Source organism: Seriola aureovittata, chromosome 16 (genome assembly GCF_021018895.1).
Source record: "Seriola aureovittata isolate HTS-2021-v1 ecotype China chromosome 16, ASM2101889v1, whole genome shotgun sequence".
NCBI classification, from domain to species: Eukaryota; Metazoa; Chordata; class Actinopteri; order Carangiformes; family Carangidae; genus Seriola; species Seriola aureovittata.
The window spans coordinates 6,493,306-6,508,977 of NC_079379.1; the positions used below are offsets into that span (position 1 = coordinate 6,493,306).

Consider the following 15,672-nt stretch of genomic DNA (forward strand, 5'->3'; position numbering starts at 1 on the left):
TTGTTCTGCTATCTTTAGGTTTTACCATAAATATGTGTGTTTGTTTTCGGCAAACTGTCAGCAACTCACTAGTCGGACACATTGAGCATGATGGACTGACTTCCGTTCGCTTGTGTGGTCAAACTCTCGCGAGATCGTTGCAGCTTCCTCTTCGCACGGAACCTACTTCCAAGATGGTGAGAACGTTTTCTATCAACCTGAAATAGTTTTGAAATCCGCCGGCATCTTGCTTTAATTTCACTTGTTTATTACTTTCAGAGCGACAGTGAATGTTATGAATCTTGTGTGAGTGGATGGTTGTAGAATTGCCTGTATATATGTGCCAGGATGGACGTATATTTAGACAGTTTTATGTCAGCACTGAAGTGCGGGTCAGGGACCATAGTAGCTAATGTTTCCCTAAACGTCTGTTTTATTTCTGTGGTTTAAGCCCAGATATTCTGTTTTATCCCGGTCAAAAGCAGAGCCGTTACCGGACGGTGCTTTTTGTTTTACGGGTGCTGCTTACAACATTAAAACGCGTGAGGCGGTTAGCTCCTAAAGCTATCTAGCTTTAGCTTGTCCCACTGGAAAGAATTCAGCATGTTTGGCTCACCGGTGTAAATGCGAGGTAACCGGGTTCATTTAAGTGCATGGAGGCTTGAGTTTGCAGTTTGATTAACTCCATGTGTTTTAGTCATGTTGAAGCTGCAGGTGAGCCCAAAACGCCGGTGAAGTCGATCCAACTAGAGCCAAAAGTGTTAGCTGCAGATGCACAGAGACCTGTCCTGCACTTACCTAACTACTGACCTGACTAGCACCCATTTTATAGAATAGTATGCACAAACAGAACAGTTATTTAGGATGTAGACGTGGATTCTTTTGCCGCTTCCAGCACAGTAGCAACTAGCATTGAGGATTAATGTCTCTGACTCGGGTAAAAGCTTCTTTACACCGAGGTTTTAAAGAGTTCTACAGGAAAAGTCGTAAAAGCTGGTCACCAGTCCAAAGCAGTGATCCAAGATCTCCCAGTGAGACACTTCTACTGACAGACGATTTGATGTTTTTTAAAGTTAAACTTGAAATGATGCAGTGCTGTTTTTAAATTGTTTTAAGTGGAAAAAACACCCACAACCTTTCCCAGATCAGGAACGAGTAAAACAAAACACACCCGTCCACTTTTTCAGTGTATAGGAGCATCAGTGCAAGATTTTAGTAGATCCAACCTGCACAGTGTTGCATACAGTAAACTTAAGCATTGTGAATGCCACCAATGATGATGATCCAATAAGCGTATCTCTTAACAGTGAGCAACATCAGTGTTGATTGAAAGTCAATCGTCCCTGATTATCTGTATTCTCTGTTTTCAGTCTCTGGTCATCCCTGAGAAGTTCCAGCACATTCTTCGTGTTCTCAACACGAACATCGATGGTAGGAGGAAGATCGCCTTCGCCATCACTGCCATTAAGGTGAGCTTATCTCTGAAATAAACAGAACTCTTAAGTAATGGTTTCACAAGAGCCACAGCTCTTAGCATCTATACTCTAGGTATTTCCTTGACTTGCTGTGTTTAAGTATAGATGTATTTTTGCAGATTGTTTCGTGAGAGATGACATGTTTCTCACGTGTTTTCTGAAGTTTAAGATTGCGGACGACAAAGTGTTGTCATTCTGTTTTTTATGTGGGACAATGACACTAATTTCTCTCTCTGTCTTGTCTCAGGGTGTTGGCAGACGTTACGCCCATGTCGTCCTGAGGAAGGCCGACATCGACCTCAACAAAAGGGCTGGAGAGCTGACTGAGGAGGAGGTGAGGAGAACTGGGAGAGTGCAGAGTGTTAACACAACAACAAAAACCAAGGACAACTGATGTGGACTTTTACAGATTTCCCAGATAGGTGTAAACGTTGTCCAACATGCAGAAATCAACAACTTGTACAAAGGGTTGTGGAGAAAGGGATCCACTTAGATGCTCTGAGTGGCAGGAAAGTGGTGTTTGACTCGCTCAGTTTTAGTACAAGTTGTAAAACGAATTATTTTTGTTCTGGTTCTGAGTCAGTACTTTGAAACTTGTCTGAAGGGGAACTGTATTTGTTTTCTCTACATGAGTTACTTTTCCAACCGGCACTTCAGCATCATTTGGGTTCATCATCACTGTAAAGATGCAGTTGCTGCTGGAGTTGCTTTCAAACAGCTGTATGAAGAGCTGTTAAACTGAGCACAGTAGAAACAAAGGCTGCTTCCCCCTGTGCTAAAATCCCTAGCTTACAGTGTCTTATATATTGTTTTGAATTGATAGATTATCATGAGACAATTTCATGATGGATAAATACACAACTAAGAATTATGAACAAAAAGAAGTTGCATCTTTTTTACTTTGTTGATGCAAAGCAGCAGCTGTTTCCTGGTTCTGTAGTGACAGAGCATATTCTAGAAAAAATGGTAAAATGAGAGTTTGAAAGAAGAAACGAGTAACTACCCTGTACAGTTTGATAAGTGTGTGTGGGTGATGGATAGATATGGCTGTGTGTGTGTATATGCAGATGCTGTTGCAGCAGGTCAGGAGTCTATAGAGGCCACATCATTTCTAACCCCGGTTTGTGCATCGTGTATATGGGCACATAAAGCCCCAAGTTCATGAAACATTGCTAGTTTAATCATCTTATAGAGAACCTAATGATTACCTCTATGACCCAAATATGTGCCAATATATGAGGTGCTCAAACTGCAGCCACTCTCTGTTGTGATCAGATTGTACTTCGTTTGTATTGTTGGCACATTATGTTTCCATCTTGAGTTAACGGCTGTATGTCTTCTCCAGGTTGAGCGGGTGGTGACCATCATGCAGAATCCTCGCCAGTACAAAATCCCAGATTGGTTCCTCAACAGGCAGAAGGACGTCAAGGACGGCAAATACAGCCAGGTAGGTGACGATCTGGTTTCCAGAGAATGTGTACTGACAAATGTCTGTCAGGGCCGGGGCAAAGAAAAATAAACAACTATTCTTACAGATGTCAGGTAAACTCTATTTTACTCATCTACAACAAAACATAGTCGGTCTGAGATAAACAACATCCTCCTGTTTCATAAAGAATCATAACTTTAAACATATTTGAGATTCAAAATTCATTCCTGACATAAGGAACAATAAAAACTTTAAGTCCATTTAGTAGCTGTTCTGGAGCTTTCTCTCGCATCAGGCCAGTTTGATTCAGAGTAAGTGCAACAGGTAGAATTTCCATTCAGGTTGTATGTAAATCCTGCTTCGCTACACTATCACAGTCTCAGCTAGAACCGCACTGATAATCAGCTGATACTAACTTATGGCTGATATTTTGGTATCGGTGCATATTTGGTGGATAAGTAACAATAAACGTCAGAACAGAAAAGCCAAACTAGGTTCGTAGTGTTTTACAAAAAATGTCACCGTGACAGTTTTTCATTGACAGCTGGTTGTACAGCTACACTTAAATACCTTCTTCTTTTGTTGTTGTTGTTTTCTGTCTGGTATGGAACAACACTGGGCTGACTGGTCGTGTCTTGTTTCAGGTCCTCGCCAACGGTCTGGACAACAAACTGAGAGAAGATCTGGAGAGGCTGAAGAAGATCAGGGCTCACCGTGGTCTCAGGCACTTCTGGGGGTAAGAGATCTGACCCAGTCTGCACCTTTTTAGGTTTCTTTTGTACAAATCCACTTTGTCAAAATGGTTTGTGGTGTTCAGAACGACAGGTTGCCAAAACTAAGAGGATCCAACTGAAATCCCAAGTGTGCAGCTTCTGCACGGGTCTGAGTGCTTGCATGTCCGGAAATATGAGGCTTTAGAAAAGCTGCTCTGTCTTGATGCATTTGAAAGTACAAGGGCAACGTCATACATAATGTAAAACTGATCTCTGGTGTTTCTTGGTTGGGGGGGGTTATGGGTTGTTCAAGCACGTGGCTTATTTTAACTCTATTCCCTCTTCCTTCTCTTTGCAGTCTGCGTGTGCGCGGTCAGCACACCAAGACCACCGGCCGTCGTGGTCGCACTGTCGGTGTGTCCAAGAAGAAGTAAACTCCCCTGCTTCCCTTTGTTTCAATAAAACCACATTCACAAAATGTCTGTCCCAGTGTGCTGTGTCACTCAGAGTTCAGATGTTCACTGGTGCAGGGTTCAGGCTGAAAATGTTACATCTTGGTTTCTTGGGTGTTTTATTTTCATACAGTTCTGTTTAAGGGGTTGTCTAGTTTACTGTCAATTACATAAGGTTAGGGGCTAACAAGAGATGCGGGTGGTCAATCAAAGCAGCACAGGTGGAGATGGCCTCAGCTTTAAGAAACAGACAACAGATGTCAGTAACTGAGTCAAGATCTAATCAAGAATTAAGAGTTTTTGTTTCTTTCATTACTTTTATTGACTCAATCAGTTTGATACTATCGAGGATTGAAAAAACACCTTGTCATTCCATATATAAGGACTAAATGAGTAAATCTTGTCAGTGAACCAGTCGGCATGCAGCATGCCTGGACCAAGATCTAATATTGCAGGTGATTGGCTGTTTATTTACACTAGCAGGTTTGAGTGTCTAAAGAGATCAAGCTTAAAAGTTGAACTAAAATTTGTAATGTGTATCGTAGTTTTCTTTGTTAAAATGGACTGGATAGATTGGTATTTTTAAGAAACCATATCAAAGTAAATTTGTAGGAAACTAGTGGATACTAATATCTGTATATGAACAATTTATTTATTCATTTTTTTTACTTATCTACCACATCGTTGAACTTTTTCATAAATACTGACTTTTATTTGGTTCCAAATTGTGTTGGCCTTTCTTGTAAATATCCTTGTGATTAAATGCAAAATATAGTTTTCTTTTAAATTTAAATTAGGAGGAAAGTTTCTGGGAAATCAGCTGGAAAAAAGTTTCCCATAACCAACAGATTCACTTAGAGCCCCTATTTAAAACACTAGCCAAACACCCGATTCTCATTACTTCAGTTTATTGTGTTGCATTGCTGACAGAAGGATACAAGTGTACATTAATGCAACAGAGCAAAAAGAAAATATTGCATTATTCTTAATATACAAATATTCCATAAAAACTGAGGTAAGGTAGGAAATGATATGGCTGCAGGAAATATAAAGTGCGCAAGGACAGAAGAAGTGGAGCAAAGAGGTTTATGGCTTTTTAACAGTTTTTAAAGAGTTTCATGCAAACACTTTGTATTTTACAGGAAAAAGAAGGTAGTGAACCTCTTGGAAACGAGGAGGTAAGGTGGGCGTTACAGCTACATCTTTTAAGGTGGAAAATGAGGGAATTTTATATCTTAGTAAAATATAGGGGAAAAGTTTTAAGAACCTGACACATCTTTATATCTCATAATGACATAATGGAAATGTGTAAGTAAAGCAGACAGGGAGCTGCATGTATAGAAAAACTAAACTACCCGTCTGTCATCCCCAACTTAAATCAACTCAAATGCTGCTGCAATGCATGCTGGGATTCAGCCCTGGACAGGATGAGCAGCTCGAAAAGAAAAAACGGATGCATTTGCGGAAATGTTAAATGGCGAAGCGCCAGTTTGTGTCTTTTAAGCTTATGTCCTGTTAAAGTCGGTTACAGCTGATACCAAAGTTAGTTTAGTTGCGTTTAAAGCGGGGTGAAAGGTAAAGCAATACTATAAAAAGGTCCAACTAAGCACATACACATAAAGCAGAATTACTTTTAAAATTGATTGTTAGGCTGATCCTGTCACTCGGGGGGGGGGGGGGGGACACAAAGCAGCAAAGAGCTTCAGTCATTTTCTTAAAAATTAAATTACACAAAAATTTCATAAATAGCTTCAGTCAGACATTAAGTTCAGATCAATTCATAACTTATAAAAATTTTTCCCCTTGTTAAAATCTTTACACGAAAACACTCTAATTTCTCTGATCTTGCTGCAAAAAACTTACTCTGAAATCTTAAACTTGACTTTTTTTGAAGATTGATTTAATCAGTGAAAGATTTAAGACAAAATACCTGCTCAGATTCAAGTCTTTCTTTCTTTTACATAACCGTCCAAAAGAGATTTTTTTGGAGCCTAATTCTGAAATGTTTCAAGTCATAATCTGGATGCTATTTTCTTCAGTTTGCCAATTTTCATATTTCATTTTTTTTCAGTTATATGACAGTTGTGTTAGGAGAAATAAATAAAACGTGTTTAAAGATAAGAAGTGAAAAGAATCCCATCTGGAGTCAGAACTGAAAGTTTTCATGTTAGTGGTCTAAAAAAAACAACAAAAAAACTCATGGGTGCAGGTTGTAGCTGCAGGAGACTGCACAGCTATGTCTGTTTAGATCTGTGCTTTTCTTATGTGATAAGATTCAAATGATGGAAAACAGAAGTTAATAAGTCAGATGCTTCATATCAGGAGAAAACAAAGTGGTCCCGCTCATGTCCAGGTCCATCAGCCACAGTGACGGGTTATAAACTGTCAGAAAATAATCTGCTGATTTACCAGCTGTTATTTAGTGGTTTAGTTTTTTTCTTCTTGGTGAATCCTCCTTAAAAAGAAAAAAAAAAAAAAAAAAAAAATCAGGTCTCAGGTCAGATTCAGTTTACAGGTGAAATACGCTGATATCAATGTGGCGGCTGAGCTTCCATCTTCAAAAAGAAGACGTGTTGGTAAATGAAAGGAGAGAGAAAAAGCAGCACACTCCTCTCCCTCACCCCTCCCTCTGTGGAGCAGGAGGAGGAGACTTCTGTTGGGGTGGCTGCTGTGGTTGTGGCTGCTGTTGGTCCTTGGTGGGGGCGTAGTAAAGCTCCAGAGGCTTCCTGACCTTCCAGTATTTCTCATTGACCAACTCCAGAGTCAGAGAGCCGTTCAGCGTCTGAGAGGAAGAGTGAGAGAGGAGGGTTTAACGAAGGAGAGCAGAGGGAAACATTCAAACTTAACTGCTGTTATCAGGTTAAACAGGCTGCAGACTAACAAAGACATTTAAATCCCTTATGAAACCTGACTGCAGCGGTGTCCCAATTCGGAGGATGTATTTGACTGTCCCATTTCGAAGACTCCTTCAAATGTGGCCTTTTTTTCCTGGGCAATGAAGACTCCAACAGGTGGATCCTTCATGGCCCAACATATCCCAAGATAGTTCGCACGCCAGTAATGAAAATAATATGGCAGCAAACAACGCTGACACAGAGCCTGAGGATTACACTTATAAATGTAAGTATTGGTTTCAGCTCAGTTCAACAGCTCAGGTACAACTCAAGTTTTCAAGTTCAAGTTTTTGTGAAAAAAAAAAAAAGTTACGTGTTGTCAGGGTTGCCAGGCAACAGTTGTGGTGCTTTGCGATGCAACAGTAAGGGTGGCAGCCCCTGAATTGGGACACAGATTGTGTGCTCTAAGGGTTCTCCAGAGGAACGGTCACATTGCTTTTGAAAAGAAACAATGTCAGTGGCAGAACAAACAATGTATTGATTAGTTTTCTATCTTACAAGGTTTTCAAACTGAACGCAACGTGCAGTAAACAGACCATCAACACAGCCGGACTGTACCGATTCAGCTTGTCTGCATCGTCTGTTGCCCAGACTCCCATTTCTCAAAACTCCCTATTCTTTTCTGTGATTTCTCTTTTTCATTAACTAAAGTTCTTCCTCATGTTGAGAGAAAAAGTCATGGAGTCATTAAATTCAAAGGGGTTCATCCTCCGAGGACTCAACAAGGTATTCCATTCGGTTAATAGGGATTTGGATGAAAAACAAGCTTTTTTTGATTTTCTTTTCTTTTTTTGTATATCAGCTGCTCGTGATCTGATGTAAATGTGTTTGATCACTCACGGAGAACTGTCCTCCTCTGGTCATGATGTAGATGGTGTACTGTTTCTCGCTGATGTTGGTCAGACTCGACCCCTCTCCGCCTCCTGCAGCTCCTCCCGTTTCTCCTCCTTCCTCCGCTCCTCCTTCCTCTCCGCCACCTCCCTCCTCTCTCTCTCTGTCTCTGTCCTCTGCCTCGCCGTTGGTCCGTCTGTCCTCCAGAGCGATTCGCAGAGCGAGGTATTTGGACAGATGGTCCACTGTGGCATTGGCGGTCGTCTTCACGTATCTGCAAGGAAAGGAAACATGAACAGGAATAAGGGCAGATGAGGGAACATTTCCTCAGTCATAAATTCTTCTGACTTTATGAATAGTTCCCTGAACAAGTTTACTGTCGACCTTTTTCTAAATTTGCTTTAAATACAAGCTAAAAGCTGAAATTTCCAACCAGTGTAGGGTTTTATACTTACTGTCCTGAAGCTGTAAGAACTGTTGAACTCATAATTATGGCAACAACATAAACAATTAAATATAAAACTACACAAAATGAATATCTAAAATTTTATTTTATTTTAAAGACTCATTTAGTAGTAAATATACTAAGGACTAAAATGCAACCTGACATTTATTATATAAGTGTAATTTAATAATTTACTATAATTCATATTTATTTTATTTATTTACTACTCTCAGCAGAAACTCATCAAGGTTTGAGTCAGCTCTTAAGAAACTGGGCTTTCTCATTTTTTATTAAACAAACCAATGAAACATATGATCATTCCTAATTTAGATAACATTTTTATTTTCTAAATTAAAAAGAAAAGAAAATTGACCCAGTCAAATTAACATAAATCCTAAATCCTAATTGAGGCAGGCAAATTTCTTTTGTAGGGGGGCAGTAAAAACCTGTGGTCCAGCCTCACCTGGTCTGGTTGTAGTCCTGGGCGTGGACCAGCTGTGGGTGTGGTCTGAACACCAGCTCGATCTCCGAGGCCGGCCCCTCTTTGTGGCGTCTCAGCGGAGGCGTCGGGCTCCCGCTGTCCGCCTCGGGCCCCGAGCCGTCATCTGAGACTCGCGGTCTCTTGCGGCTCGGCCCGGCCTCCGAGGGGGTCTGACCACACGGGTGGGGGGTATGTGAGGGGGCGGAGTCGTGGGACAGGTGTGATCGGGCGTCACCGTTATCCTCCCCGCCACTGAAGGTGGTGTTGTCGCTTTCCTGAGTCGGTTTCTTCACACGGTGGTTCCTGCAGGACAGAGGTAAACACATGTCACCCACAGTCCGACTTTAAAGGATGATTCTGGTTCAGCTGGTGTTTCTGACACAAGATGAACCTAAAAACTACGTTCCATCAAAAAAATGACACAGTCTGACGTACCAGCCATTCAATTACACTTTACCCTTCAAACACTTTCAGGTGAGCAGAGGACCGGGACGAGTGATATGGAAAAAAATTAAATCAAGGTACATGTGAATTTATATTCTAATGTCAACAAAAATGGAAATAGAATCAACTTAATACCTGACAAATGAAGGTATTTCTGAACATATATTGCCCACATTAGTCTCCAGTCACAGATATTACAGGGAGAGATACATCAGTTTATAGAGTGTAAGAAAAATCTTTGGGAGGTGATTTGTTCAGTCCGATTGATGATGATTTAAGAGAGTTCATTTTCCATAAACTGTGTCAACAAATCCCTGAAACATTGTGCGGTTCAGATGATCACAAACTAGAATGGCTGTTTGATTTTGATGTTCAAATTTGCCAACTTTATCTCAAAAGTCTGGAAAAGGGGTTAGGGTTGTAGACGGTGATGGTTTGAAGATTTGATTGTGAAAGTTGCTTCTATTTTTGGACTTTCTCTGTTGTTTGGGAATGTCTGTGCGACCTGTAACCGACCCCCAGTTGTCTCCCCGTTTTGTCCCCCACCTCTCAGACCTGTAGCGGGCTTGCTGGCGGAGCCCCTCCTCAATGCTGGAGCTCAGCGCCTCCTTGTTGTGCAGCCTGTTCAGCCGGTCCAGGACTCGACGCTGGTGGGCCTCGTACTCGTCGCGGCTCGGGTAAATCTTCGAGATCAGCGCGTCAAAGTTTGAGTCTCGGCGAAGCGAACGCCTGGAAACCAACTTCTTCCTGCAGGTCGGACATTCTTTGTTCCTGAGGAGGGAGGAAGGTTTGAGATACGGTGACGTGTTCATTCTGAGCTCACATCTTTCTCAGTCCACGGTATCTGCACAGTGCTTTTTAATTCTTTGCAGTTAAAATAAAGCGAATAAACAAGTTTTAGTCATAGCTCTCTTGTGTCACTTTACTGAAGTCAAAACAGCAAATACTAGAAATACCAGAGGGGCAGACAGAGTGATGGTCTTAAAGCAGCGTTTACACCACATGGAGGTCGTTATATCACCTGTAAAAACCAAGTAACATAAACAAACTGACAGAAATCAGTAGAAGATGCTGATTAGTTTCTTCTACTGGTATCTTTTTCATACCAGACCTGAAACAATTCAAGTCAAGTCAATCGACAGAAAATTCTGTTTGCAACCATTTTGATGATCTGATAATTGTTTGTCGTTGTCATTTCTCAAGCAAAAACAACACATTTTCTCAGGTTCCAGCTTCTCAGATGTGAGAATAGACTCCACTTCTAATAATATGTGAAAAAAAAAAAAAACAATCACACAATTGGTCACAATTATTACAAACTAACTGATTAATCGACAAAGTAAATCAGCAGATTAATCGATAATATGATTTACGCTTATCAAAAAAGTGTTTGGATTAAGATTCATTGATTAGTCGATTGAAAGGAACTTATTTGATAACAATAGTTATCAATATATAGTCAATAGTATAGTCAATCATTTAGTCACCAAGCAGTTCCGAACACAAGTCAAGTTAAATGAATCAGCAGATAACAGCTGTGTGTGTTGCTGCTGTTTGTAGACTTGTTTTTACAGCAGTTACAGCACTATGACCTGAACAGTATGATACAGCACAAACATACTGGTTGGACAAAATAAGCAATTTAAAGACATCACCATGGGTTCTGGTAATTTTAATTGTACATTTTGTTGACATAAAAACTGATTAATCCAAACAAACAAACGTTGATTGGTTGCTGTGGCGTCGCTCTTACCCTGACCGCAGGGCGGTGACGATGCAGTCGGAGCAGAAGCGGTGCAAACACTCTTTGGTGGTCATGGTGTTCTTCAACATGTCCAGACAGATGGGACACATCAGCTCGCTGTGCAGAGAGCGAGGAGACACCGCCACCTCCGTCCCGTCCATGATCGCCTCCTAGAAGCACACACAAAAAAACTCACATTAATACCATCATACCTGTGAGGAGAGCAGCTGCCAACAGTCACATGTACGTGTAAAATGTGACGACAAATTGAGCAATACACAGCAGCATAACATCATCTCCCAAGGTCACGCACACAGACACACACACACAAAGGTTTACCTGAGGGCTCCTGTGCAGCTCATACAAACTCAGCTCCCAGGTCTTACTTGGAGTCTGGATGTTTACTGGAGCTGCCATAGCTGCTGTTTCCCACAATCCTCACTGCAGGGAGAGAGAAAACAAACAGATATATAAACAGGTAAGTACATCTATACCTGTACACCAAACCAAACATGGAGCTGATTCAACATTCAGAAATACGTTCACTGAAACTTAACACTTGATTGAGGTCTAGAATTGTTTTCTGTCTCTTTCTAGTCAGTTGATTGGTTGAACAGTGACTTCATACAGAGGCTTTAGACCAGGGACTTCCCTGACCTGACAGCCAACTAAACACAATGTTAAATTCTTCAAATTTTACACTTGTCCAGTGTTTTATTTGAAGTTTCGATCCATAAAAAGATATGTGTGGTTTAAAGAACCAAAAACCATCTCCTTGTACTTTACATCTCCTATCTCAGGCCTCGCTCGGGAGCTGTAGTAGCAAGAGGTCGGTGAGCCAATCAGCAGAGAGGCTCTCCATGACTGTTTCGTCGTGAGATCACAAAGTTACAGAAGTCCCGACGGCTCGTTTTGAGGCTCAGTTTCCGAATACAGGGTGTGTGCATATCGCTGTGGACTGAGTACTTTGACATTTTCACAGTATTAATACAGAATCTAGACCTGCTTTATAATTAAAAAAAAAAAAAAAGACATGGAAATCTCACTTTATACATTATGGGACCTTTAAATAACTGAGGTGTTTGCCACACAATAGCTACCCTGAAATGAAGTTTAGAGTAAAGCTATTCACACATCACAGTAAGAGTATAAGTTGGTTGGGTGATATTATAGAGGTACTGTGATAGGAGAAGCACTCTTTATTGTGATGAAAACACACTCCCCGTTGAGTCTCACACTGACCCGCCGACGTTACAACTTCGAACCAGGACGAAACAGAGATTCTTCACCACGATTTAAACCATAAAATAAGTTTTTAAAGTTTAACTCATCTGATGGTTTGACAAATAAATAGACAATTCATCATATTCCTCGGTGAAAACTCGAGAGCAGTGAGAAGGAAAAGCAGAAATTTTAAGTATAAACTCACCTGACGCTGAACTGATGGACAGCTGACCGGAGGAAACACGACCCCCTCCCGCTACACAAACACACACACACAACCGCCTATAAACTACTCAATAAATCTCTCCAACAACACACACCGCGGCTTATTTTTCGCCTGAGTCTTCACACTGTCGGTGGAGTGGTGATTTAGTTCAGGCTGAGCCTCGCTCGATGAATAAAAAGACAGAAATAATCAAGAGCGCAACATTTTCCAATACCCACCAGCTAGCTAACGTTAGCTGTGGCCATCTTTCTTCTTCTTCTCCCCGGAACAAGTCGTCTACTGCCCGGCTGCTGCTCGGCGTCCTCAGCGCCTCTCAGTGGTCAGATGGAGTATTGCAACATACATTACCATTCCACACAATATCCTTCTATTTTATCCCTATTATTAATACAGTATAAATATATTCGATTGTTGTTACTCCTTTGTTAAAAAAAAAAAACTAACTTTAAAAAAAATATCTAATTCTTTTTGCAGAATAACAAAACACTAAATAAACTATAGGTTGTAGAATATGGCAGATGAAGGGTTGATCTATAGCTCTGATTGGTAATTCCGTCTCTGATCAGATTGTGGGGCTCAGGAGGAAGAGAGGGTCGTTCACTAATCAGAAGGTCAATCAGACAATTTATATACAGGTCAGGTTTAAATATTAAACATCCTCATCGAGCAATCTTGTTTAAACCTCAGCTGTATATAAATTGTCTGATCTATTATTTCTCATGCTGATGATGGCTAATAGCTGAAACACGTTGTTTGATTTCCCCTTATTAAATAATAAGGTTGGAATAAACTAGAGTCCCAAGAGACTGAGCTAAAAACTATAACCAGACTGTAACTCTAATATACACTGAATATACGTGCCCAGCCCCCTCATACACTGTGCATACCTTTGATTTTCAGCACCTTATACAACTTTTTCTTTTAAAATGAACTTTTACAGAAATTAATGAAATAAGTGCCTGATAATGGGGGAGGGCAGTGGATGCTATTCAATTCTTTGGGGACCATTATTATCAATTTATCACAATCTGGCCTGGAGTTCTTTTCAGATCTTTTTGTGCTGGACAGACATCTTCAAAGCTTGCTGTTAGCATGCGAAATTAAAAGCTAACCGCATTATTAACATTTTATTTCCTTAATTGACTGTACAAGCAACAAATAAGTGAAAATTACACCAGACATACATGTAAGTAGAGTAATTATATATTATACAAGAGGACAAGGTAGAACTCATGTTGCAGCTGTTGGCAGGCGAACTGCCTCAAGCAAAGGAGAACAAGGCGGCATGCCATCCACATTCTTTAAGGAAAAGGTTCACCTATACATGCTAACCTGCATTTGAAACCATTTGTATTACAGCATGACTGTACCGAATTAATAAGCCGCACGTGTGAAAATGAATGCTACCTTGAGCCTCTAAACAAACCACTGCTCCCAGAGATAAAATGGAAAGAATATACATATTTACTATACAATATATACTATAATATATATAGATATAATAAATGGTCGGGGGAATTTAGGTCACTTAAGTCTCTTTTTAAGGTGCAGACATGTCCTAGTAAAGAAGTTTTGTTTTTTTAAAATTATTGAGTCCACTCACTAAAGCAATGCTTTAGGAGAACCTTCATCTTTAGCCACTTCTCGTTTATTACAGGGAAACATCAGACATCAAAATAAGGGTGAAGAATTAGAATTTCTTATTTTTTTATTTATTCAAAAGCTAATAAGCCATCTACTTCGCTGTGGTCTGCTGGAGAGGGGGCAGCACTGACAGGGATAGGCAGAGGCTCAACAAACTGATCCAGAAAGCGAGCTCTTTAGGTGACAGGAGGATGTTAGCTAAGCCGACATCCATCATGAACAATAACTCTCACCCTCTGCATGACACTGTAGGGTCTCTGAGTAGCTTCTTCAGCAGCAGACTTTTACATCCTCGCTGTAAGAAGGAGAGGTTCTGCAGGTCCTTAATTCCAGCAGCTGTCAGACTCCACAACTCCTGCTCTTCCTGACCATGTGCAAACTTGCACTTTTTCATGTACATATCGTGTGTATTGTGTATATTGTATTTATTAGTGTATATTTGGTATATTTTTGTTGTATATTTCCATAGATGTTTATTCTATAGATGTTTATTTTTCTGCTGTGGAAAATGAATTTCCCAGTTGTGGGATAAATAAAGTTAATCTAATCTAATCTAATCTAATCTAATCTAATCTAATCTAATCTAATCTAATCTAATCTAATCAGTTGGTTAGCTTATCTTAACCTTTAGCTTTGCATATTTTAGCGATAAGACTGGAGACAGCGGGGAAACAGCTAACCTGGTTCTGTCTGAAAATCCACCATCCAGCACATCTAAAGCTTTAACATGTTGTGATGATTGCGTGATGACCCCTGGGGTCTTCTTTACAACACCCACACTCACATTCTTCACTCATGCACACCACTAACTTCTGACTTCGTCTTTATCAATCGAATTTTCTTATTACCTAACAGGAATGTTTTCAGTATATTAACTTTTGAGACGGGCTCCCATAGAAGCTTAATAACTCTGCTGTCATGGGAACACTCATCTTCTCATCACGGTGAATGTCTTTGGTTTATTATCAAACAGGAATGATACTTGGAATGTACTAATTGGGTGGCATTTCCTTGTAAAGTTCAAGCTGTGGCTGTGGGCACCACACCTCACACTGCACCACCCTGACCGTGCACATGCTCATAGGAATGTGTTGGAGTCAGCCACGACAGCCTCAGGGCTCTGCTGCAGCTCTTATCTTAAACTGTAATTTATCCACAGTGAGAGAAATGAAAGATGTGATGGAACCGGGCTTCTGGGAAATGGGCATTTTCAATATTTTTTTATAGACCAAATAATTAATCAAATGATTAAGAAAATTATCTTCAGCTTAATCATCAAGGAAAAAATTGTTAGTTCCAGTTTTAGTCAGTGCATATTACACAATGACAATCTGGTGGGTCAACTATTTCTCCACGGTGAGAGGGAACGCAGTAATGCAGTGTATTTTAATATTGTTCAATTACCCCACCAGGTAAAACTCCTGAATTCCTGAGTGCAAACAAAGAGGGTGCCCATTACAAAAAAGTAATGTTAAAGGTAAAACACTACAACTAAACCATCACACCAAATGAAATAATAAACTGTGTACTGATGTCAAAACAACTTATCCTCCATTGTCTCACTGCTCACTGAGCAACAGTGTTTGTTAAAATTAGATAATATACAAAATGACAAGCCAACATAGGAAATGAAAGGGCACTATCAACTAGCTAACATTAGTCACCTAAACTGTAACTTAAAGCTAAAGTTA

General features: G+C 40.3%; 2 protein-coding genes across 3 annotated transcripts; one reads left to right on the forward strand and one right to left on the reverse strand.

The window, feature by feature from the left end:
- Positions 1-17: 17 nt before the first annotated feature.
- Positions 18-4,074, forward strand: rps18 (ribosomal protein S18). Its single transcript, XM_056400013.1, has 6 exons — positions 18-176; positions 1,350-1,448; positions 1,702-1,788; positions 2,800-2,901; positions 3,528-3,619; positions 3,955-4,074. The coding sequence occupies exons 1-6, from the start codon at positions 33-35 to the stop codon at positions 4,028-4,030; spliced, it is 600 nt and encodes a 199-aa protein (XP_056255988.1). The 5' UTR covers positions 18-32; the 3' UTR covers positions 4,031-4,074.
- Positions 4,075-4,939: 865 nt separating this feature from the next.
- On the reverse strand, positions 4,940-12,614 carry LOC130184169 (E3 ubiquitin-protein ligase RING2-A-like). 2 transcript variants are annotated; one of them, XM_056400010.1, is made up of 7 exons: positions 12,317-12,614; positions 11,227-11,328; positions 10,897-11,057; positions 9,699-9,914; positions 8,682-9,002; positions 7,783-8,047; positions 4,940-6,830 (listed from the first exon to the last, which is right to left on the reverse strand). In XM_056400010.1, the coding sequence occupies exons 2-7, from the start codon at positions 11,302-11,304 to the stop codon at positions 6,666-6,668; spliced, it is 1,206 nt and encodes a 401-aa protein (XP_056255985.1). In that variant the 5' UTR covers positions 11,305-11,328; positions 12,317-12,614; the 3' UTR covers positions 4,940-6,665. The 2 variants fall into 2 exon arrangements, with proteins under 2 accessions (XP_056255985.1, XP_056255984.1); XM_056400009.1 differs by having other exon boundaries at positions 9,690-9,914.
- Between the last annotated feature and the right edge of the window lie 3,058 nt (positions 12,615-15,672).